Here is an 8,637-nt window from a genome sequence, read left to right on the forward strand (position 1 = left end):
TTGGCATTTCTGTTTTTCTTTGGCTTATACTATATGTAATGTAATTTAATTACTTCTGTAAAAGTTTAAAAAACAATCTTAAGAAAATGGAAATACAAAGCTTATATTGAAATTTATTCTTTAGAAGCCTTGGAATTATGCCCAAATCTAATATATTAGTTGGTATTCAGAGTTAGTTGAAATGAATTTAAATAATCATAGACTTTGAAACCACCAAGCTGTCTTTACTATAGGAACAGAAGGTAAGACTAGCTCTATTGCAGAAGAAAGTATGCGTGAAGAAGAACTTCATATTTCAGCTTTACCCACTACATGTCTTTTGCAAAACTGACCACAGTCTCTTGTATATTGTGTGTGCTTCATAAATGTCTTTTGATTTAATATTTTTGACGTCAAACAAATAGACTGTCAGATATTTCTTCAGCTAAGATGGGTTTACTTGAGATTAGCAGAGAACTGCAATTTGGGGATCTGTAACCACGGCAAGCTGCGTGTAAGTCCCCACGTGGCAAAAGAAGAACACTTTTATAGATAGGAGAAGGAAGTTGGGGGGCTATGGTAAACAAAGAGTCCATGGATTGTCATTGATCATGTCCTTGCCAGGAAAGGAGTCTTTCTTCTTCCTCTTGGGCTCTGCTCTTGTCCCAGGGTGTGAGAGCTCCCCCTTCTGGTCTCTCAACTCTATTTAACTGAGGTTTCTGCTTATTACTTTTTTACAATGTCTACCACCCCTCATTTTCCGCACACTCCGTGAAGCTTTAGGTTACCCTAGCCTTTCCCCCTCCCCGTGGTAGATAGCTGATAAAGGTCATGGTGTAGTCCGTGCAAGAGGGCTATGGAAACACCTTGAGGTGCATGTAGAGACTTCCCAATGGAGGCAACACCCACACTGGGTCTTGATGGACAAGCAGGATCCTATGGGCACATGGCCTCCAGTGTCTGAGCCCTCCCACCTGCTCCTGCCTCAGTCTCTCGCCTCTCCTTGCTCGAAGAGGGAGCTCCAGCTGCACGCGCCGCTTGCTCTCCCAGTATTCCCATGCTCTTTTTAATAGCCATGCCTTTGCCCATTTGGCCCTCTCCTGGAATGTTTTCCACCCCTCAGTGTTCCCCCTCTACCTGGAAAACTCCTTATCCTTAAGACTAACGTGAGTGAGCACTGCTTTCAGGAAAACTTGTCTGACATCTCTCATAAAGCCACTCTATATAAGAGTTGCACTGGGGGTCCCTCCTCACTCCTAATACCTTGGGAATGGTTTGCCACGGTGTTGACCAAGCTTTCCTAAAAGTTTTCTATCTGTTGGGACTTCCCTGGCAGTCCAGTGGTTAGGACTCTGCACTTCCACTGCAGGGGGCACGGATTCAATCCCTGGCCGGGGGAACTAAGCTGCGGGGCAAAAAAAAAAAAAAAAAAAAAAAATTCTATTTGTACATTCATTTCCCTTATTGCATTGAGAGTTAGAGGGCGGCAGAGTCTTCTATTCCTCTTTATATCCCCAGCACCAAACTTCATTCCCACCTTATAAATGCTGAAAAAATTCTCATTGAAAATGCTGAAACAAATGGAGAAAGAAAGACATTAAATGTGAGTTGAAACACCCTCCTAGGTGTGAGATAAGTAAGATAACCAGCATAAGTGGAGTCAGTAACAAAAACCTAACTCAAATTAGCTTAATGAAGAGAAGCATTTGACCTATGAAACTAAAAGATTGATGAGTAGATGCGATAAAGCTTGGTGTTGCAGTTCAAAAATTCTCTTCAGTAACAATCTCACTCCAGATCAGGCTGCTTTTCTCTATGCTGGCTTCATTGGCAACCTGTTCTCAAGCACTGGCAAAACTTTAAGCTTCTGTTCTACCAGATATAACCCAACAGGAAGCAAGGGATTTTTTTTTTTTTTAAACCATTTCTTGACAAAAAGGACCCCAGGGATTTTTCTAATTTATTTATTTTTGGCTGCGTTGAGTTTTCGTTGCTGCACACGGGCTTCCTGTAGTTGCAGAGAGCAGGGGCTACTCTTCGTTGTGGTACGCGGGCTTCTCATTGCGTGGGCTTCTCTTTGTTGCGGAGCACGGGCTCTAGGCGCACGGGCTTCAGTAGTTGTAGCTCGCAGGCTCTAGAGCGCAGGCTCAGTAGTCGTGGTGCACGGGCTTAGTTGCTCTGTGGCATGTGGGATCTTTCCAGACCAGGGCTTGAACCCGTGTCCTCTGCATTGGCAGGCGGATTCTTAACCACTGCGTCACCAGGGAAGTCCCCCAGGGATTTTTCTGACTTGGCCAGGCTTAGGTCACTCACCCACCCCTGCACCTATAGAGTGGCTGGGGGTTGGACCCAGACTGGAAGGACTGACCAATACTACTTTCGGTCATCAGCTCACTTCTGGAGCTTTGGAGCAGGGTCACCCTACCTGAGCTACCCAGATTGGGAGGAAGAAAAGATGGTTCCCACAGGAAAACCAAGGTTTTGTAACCAGGAGCAGGAGGAAGGGGCTCAAGGCAGGCAGAAGTGACAAATGCACTAGAGACTGGACCAGGTGGATGACATTGACATTGGATGAAACGCTCTGGACTGAAGAAGTGGATGGATCCAGGGATTTAATGCTTCCAACATCTTCCTTCTTCTCCCCTCGGAGCCAGACTCATTCTACTCAAAGTAGTAATTGTGACAAAATAGGGTTAGCAGTTGTAGGCACAACTTCCCAAGGCCAGCGTGGGGAGAGCAGGACGGTACTGCCCATTCCTGCTGCTCTTTCATCTCGGGATACAGCAGCAATTCTGGATTTTAAAGGCAGATTATATCCTGTCAATCAAATCTGCAAGATGCGGTAAATACGGTAGCTCAAAATAAAATTTAGCAACCTATGTTTTTATTTTAGGGTTGGCTCTATATTTTTAAAATTGGTGATTGTATTAGTTGAAAGTTTGGGCATATACATCTGCCATTCAGCTTATAAAACGAGTAGTTAGGGAAGATACTTGTTAAAACAAGAAAGAACTGGATTATTTTAGTAGGTTTCAGAACACTATTGCTTTTTATTTTTTAATTTTTAAATTTTGTTTTGTTTTGGCCACACCCTGCTGCTTGTGGGATCTTAATTCCCCAACCAGAGATCAAACCCGCGCCCTTGGCAGTGAAAGTGCGGAAACTGTGTAACAGTCAATTAACACATATTTTGTATATGTATTATATACTGTATTCTTAAAATAAAGTAAGCTACAGTAAAGAAAATATTACTAGGAAAATCGTAATGAAGAGAAAATACATTTACATTATTGTACTGTATTTATTGATACTGTAAGATTAAGTCATCTGTTTATAAGATGAATCATCTGTCAGTACCTCCATCAATATTGTCTTATTTAATACAAAACACTATAGATGTTATACATATTACTAACATGATTCATCAAAAATGAAAGATAATGTAAAAAAGAAATTCATATTTATTTCAGATATAATAATTAATTCACTGATAATGAAGAAGCAATATGATTGCTTTGTGGTAGCCTAGTGTAATTGTTACAACTGCTTCACAGTAGCCTAGCCTATACACTAATGAATGAACCATTATAACAATCTTACGGCCTACAGTATTACGGTCATATTCATAACATAGTATTAGAAATATTGTTAAATTAAAAAAAACATTTACCTGTGATGATAGCCTTATACACGGTTTCCCCAATTATGAAAGAGAAAGACATACTGTATGGTAATGCAATGAAGATAATGTAACGAAAGCAAAGTTATAAAACAGGAAGAAAACTAACACATTAACTTTATATTAAATATCACTCACCTTATGCCTATGTAAGAGCAGACTAACATGTACATATATTCTATACCTTCTTGACATACCAAACTTTTTCTTAATTTTTTTGACATTTCTAGGCTACACGGTTAGCCTGCAAGTTTTTTTCAAATTGTCGCAAATCTCCAAAAATGTTTCCAATATATTTATTGAAAAAAATCCGCATATAAGTGGACCTGTGCAGTTCAAGCCCATGTTGTTCAAGCGTCAACTGTATCTCCAATTAAGAATCCCAGAAAAATAAAAAATAACAATAATATCTAAACAAATTCTCAATTATTGTTGAGTTACTCATATTTTATAAACTTTAGATCATCTTTCATTCCCTACTCTTTAAAAAAAATTTTTTTTTAATTTCCTGTCCTTTTTCTCAGGACTGTGCAGACGATTACTGACAAAAAATAAATGTAAAGACAAATCTTTATTTATAATCTAGTCATTCATATTCTTTTCTAATAATCAAGATGGGACATCTTTACTTTTATTCACATTTTGTAGTTGAAATTACTAAAACTAGAATTATAAAATTACCCAGCAATTAAACTAGACGACACAAAAAAATTCATTCTAAGTTTTCTCTTAAGAAAAACAAAAACAAATAAACAACCTTTTATATTGGAGGAGTTTTTGTTTTGTTTTGTTTTTTTCAATAATTCTTTTCTCTTTGTACAAAGATTTTATCCCCAGGTTAGTTTCAGCTTAGTAATACAGAAAAAGCAATTTCTATTTTATTTATTTAAAAATTATTTATAGCATTTAATATGTACTGGTGTGTTCAAATGCTAACACATTTATTCATCATAACAACCTGCTGAAGAAGATACTACCCTTAATCCCCATTTTACAGATGAGAAACTGAGGCACAGACAGGTTAAATGTCATGCACCAGGCAGTCTGGAGCAGAGTTCTGCTCTGTGCCTCTACCCACCCCTGGAGCATCCCCTCCCTGCTCTTGCTTGCCACTGGGTATCCCCACACCTCTCAAGGATCTGCATCCAGAATCACACCTAAACCCTCTGAAACCTACCTGAGTATAATCCAACAAAGGACATGAAAACTAAGGGTGAAAAATAAACTACACAATAATAAAGTCTCCAGTTAACAGGTTGAAATGTCTTATTAGAAATTAGAAAAAAATAAAATATGACAGCAATTACTTCTCTAGAGGGAAATCAAATCGCTGGAAGCAGAAAAGTCCATATAACATGGAAATGAAATGAGATTTGTGATCATAAAACAAGCAAATGGTATTAAATTCACGATCTAGCTCTTAGATACTTCACAGGAACACATGTTTTTTGGTGCTTAGATGAGCAAAGGGTGCTACTCACACTCGGCATCCCCTCCTGATTCCTATGACCTATTTTGTTCTTGGATAAAACTAGAAACTGTGTACCTGTGAGCCCAACACAGCTTTCCCTCCCTGCAACAGCTCCAAATGGCCACCCGCTCCTTATTTCATGGATTAATCAACACCCTCTACACACAAAAAGGTGGTATTCATGGATTTACTCGAGCTCTGGAAGTTCCAGAATTTCATAGGGGAAAGCAGCTTTGTAGCATTGTGACACTTTGTTCTAATTTAAACACTGAATTAAACTTTTGATCCTGGTCATCCCCTCACCACTGCGGGATGATATGACACCAAGTATGATTGATTTGTGCTTGCAAAATACCAGGAAATAAGGGAACATTCTTATGCATAATTTGAGATGACGTGTTTTAACAGAGTGTATTTATGCAGACGTAAATAAAATCATCAAGCCCCAAGATACGTATGCGTAACACATGAAAAATCAGTTCTTACTTTAAAATGTATATCTCAGAAATAACTAAAAAAAAAAGAAAAAAATCAGTTCTCTCTGCCTCCCTCCTCCCTCGCCTTAATTCCCTCAGTCTTAACTACCGTTCGTCAAGATGCCTGTTCTCCTCTAAGATGTGACACCACCTCCTGCAAGGCGACTCACTCCCCTTGCGGGGATTTCGGCGCAGAGACGACACCCCTTCTCCTCCCCGAGGGCGCGGATTACGCGGGAGGCACGCGGGGCCGCGCCCTCCTTCCGGACCGGGAACTACACGTGCGTCGGGGAATTTCCCTGGTCCTGGGCTGCCGGCTCCTGTCCGATCGGGATAAAAGGGCTTCGCCCGGCTCGGGGAGCCACAGAGCCCGCTCCGCCAGCCCTCCAGCCCGGCTTCCCATCGCAGGCAGCGACCCTCCGAGCTGAACCCCATGGCCCGCGCCGCGACCCCCGCCACTGCCCGGCTCCTCCGCGCCGCGCTGCTGTTCCTGCTCCTGGTGGCCGCCGGCCGGCACGCAGCAGGTGCGACCCGGCGCCCGACCTCCCCAGGGCGGGACGGGGGCGTGTGGGTGCCCATCCCGGGACAGCCCCCTAACCGAGTCTCTCTTCCCCGCAGGGGCGCCTGTGGTCACCGAACTGCGCTGCCGATGCCTGCAGACCTTGCAGGGGATTCACCTCAAGAACATCCAGAGCGTGGAGGTGACGCCCCCGGGGCCCCACTGCGGCCAAACGGAAGTCGTGTAAGTGCCGCCGCTGATGCTGTGCTTGTCACCTCCGCCGTCCCGACGCTCCCACCCCGACCCCCCGCCCGACCTCACGTGGTTTCTCCCTTCTCTCTGCAGAGCCACTCTCAAGACTGGTCAGGAAGTTTGTCTCAACCCTGAAGCTCCCATGGTTAAAAAAATCATCAATAAGATGCTAAACAAGTGAGTTATGGTTTTTATTCACACGTGTGACTAGACTCAGGCATCTGCCTCCTTTTTTTTTTTAATCAGAGAAACCCACGGTTTAGCTGCAGGACTGAAAGTCATTATAATTTCACCATTAAATTTGCTGTTAAGGTCATTAATCTGCTCTGGTGTCAGAAGGATATTTCTAGTGCCTTCCATCCTCATCCGCCTCTCATGAGTGTGGGTAAATGTATGTTCCTAAAAGATGAAGTAGATTTAGCCAACGATGCGAAAAAGCTTCCTACCCATTAAGGAACAGGTATTGTTTACCTCAGTCTCTCATGGGCTTCAGCCCTGAGAATAGAACCCTTGGTTTTGGACAATACGGGTCTCTGAGGCTTAGTGGTGAAGAGCAGGGAATTTGCAGTGAGACCAACCCCTTCCACCCCAATGCGAGTCTAGATTCCACCCTTTATATTCCTATAACCCCAGGGAAAGTACTTAATCTCTTTAAGTCTCAATAACATGGGGAAAATAATAATAGCTACTTCATGGAGTTTGCTATGAGGCTTAAGTGATGTCATGCATGTACTTTTTTTAGCCCAATGTGGCATTATGTTGTGGCTTTTTGAAGATAATAATAAGATTGTGACCACAGGCTCCTTGTTTCTAATTAAACAGCATCTAAGAGCCTGGCATTTTCTGCCACACAGGGCAGCAGTGGTTTAGGTAGCAACCACTTGGTGCAGGGCTGTGAGGTCAACGTTTTGGGTCCTACTAACTACCCATTTTCTCATCACAGGGGCAGTGCCAACTGATCTAGAGAGCGGGAGAGAGCTTACTGGCTACTACTGCAGCCTTAGTGGAATCAAAGTGAAAGAAGAGAAACAAATGGCTCCTGGGGCCACCTGGACTGTATCTAATGTTTTTGCCTGTTTCTTATGAGAGCTCTTCTATTTGCTTACATATGTATTTATTTATTTATTTATTTTTCAAAGCCTGTATATTACTATTCTATCTAATATTTAAAGGTATGAATGTGTTTGGCAATTCTCTGTACTGTTATTATAAAAGGTCATTTTTACATTAAATCAAAGTTAGTTCAGTGCTGACTATTATTTATTTGAAGGTGATGTGTTTTAAATGTTTTTCATTCATAAAACTATTGTGGTTTATTTTTGGCCGGATACCACACTGTACCATCCACCGTGAAAAAGCTGGAGACAATAGCGGGGGATCCAAACAAATAGATCACTGTTAAGGTAGGGGAATGTATGTGTACATTTACATTGTGTACTGATGAGAAGATCGTCAGTTGCTGACGATCTATTTATGGAAATAGTTTCACCATCTGTGGTCAACATTTCTGATGCTGAAACTTTAAAAATGACAATGTTCTAAATATCCCTTGGACATTTTATGTCTTCCTTGTTAGGCATAATGCCTTGTTTCATGTTAATTGTGCAGTATTTTTCTCTGTCTTGGAATAGAGAAGTTTAAATATTTATTGACGTATTTTTATAAATAACATGAAAATAAAGCCCTTTACAAAAATTTCTTGCTTAGGTTTCTTTTGTACTTCTTGACCTTTTTTTTCCCCTCCTGCGTACCCAGCACTTGGATTTTCTATTGCTGCTGTAACAAATGATTACAAATTCAGTAATTTAAAAGCATACGAACTTATTCTCTCACAGTTCTGGAAGTCAGAAGACCAAAATTAGTTCCACTGGACTAAGGTCAAGGTGTCCGCAGGGCTGTCTCCTTCTGGACGCCCTAGGAGGTCCTTCTGGAGACAATAGAGAAGCCATTGCCTTTATCCTTTTAGCTTCTGGAGGGCATCTGTATATCATAGCTCATGGCCATCTTCCTGTGTCTTCAAAGCCATCAACATAGCAAAGCCATCAACCTAACCTCTTCAGATCTCTTTCTAGGGCAGCAAATTTTGTTCCTACCCCAACAAATGTGTCTCTTTGTTGATTATTTTTAATAAACAGAAGATTCAAAAAGTTTTTCTTGTAACCTCCCTCTTAACTGCCTAAAAGAATTTAGATAAAGGACCTGCTCCTAGAATAGAGGTATCACCAGATACCTATAAACAATGTGAGCCAGGGGTGGTGAGGGAAACTCTTTAAGCAGGGCC

At 41.6% G+C, this 8,637-nt stretch overlaps 1 protein-coding gene across 1 annotated transcript; it reads left to right on the forward strand.

Moving 5' to 3' along the window:
• The first annotated feature begins 5,914 nt into the window (after window positions 1-5,914).
• On the forward strand, window positions 5,915-8,018 carry LOC133092233 (growth-regulated protein homolog alpha-like). The gene is made up of 4 exons (XM_061191468.1): window positions 5,915-6,129; window positions 6,224-6,347; window positions 6,450-6,533; window positions 7,300-8,018. Exons 1-4 carry the CDS (start codon window positions 6,039-6,041, stop codon window positions 7,313-7,315), a joined length of 315 nt encoding a protein of 104 aa, XP_061047451.1. The 5' UTR covers window positions 5,915-6,038; the 3' UTR covers window positions 7,316-8,018.
• The last annotated feature ends 619 nt before the right edge of the window (window positions 8,019-8,637 follow it).

The sequence above is a fragment of the Eubalaena glacialis genome, chromosome 5 (assembly GCF_028564815.1).
Source record: "Eubalaena glacialis isolate mEubGla1 chromosome 5, mEubGla1.1.hap2.+ XY, whole genome shotgun sequence".
Classification (NCBI taxonomy): Eukaryota; Metazoa; Chordata; class Mammalia; order Artiodactyla; family Balaenidae; genus Eubalaena; species Eubalaena glacialis.

Coding starts and splice junctions, on each gene's coding strand:
- LOC133092233 (XM_061191468.1), top strand. CDS start 6,039: ATGGCCCGCGCCGCGACCCCCGCCACTGCCCGGCTCCTCCGCGCCGCG. Junction 6,130..6,223: donor CGCCGGCCGGCACGCAGCAG/GTGCGACCCGGC, acceptor TCTTCCCCGCAG/GGGCGCCTGTGGTCACCGAA. Junction 6,348..6,449: donor TGCGGCCAAACGGAAGTCGT/GTAAGTGCCGCC, acceptor TTCTCTCTGCAG/AGCCACTCTCAAGACTGGTC.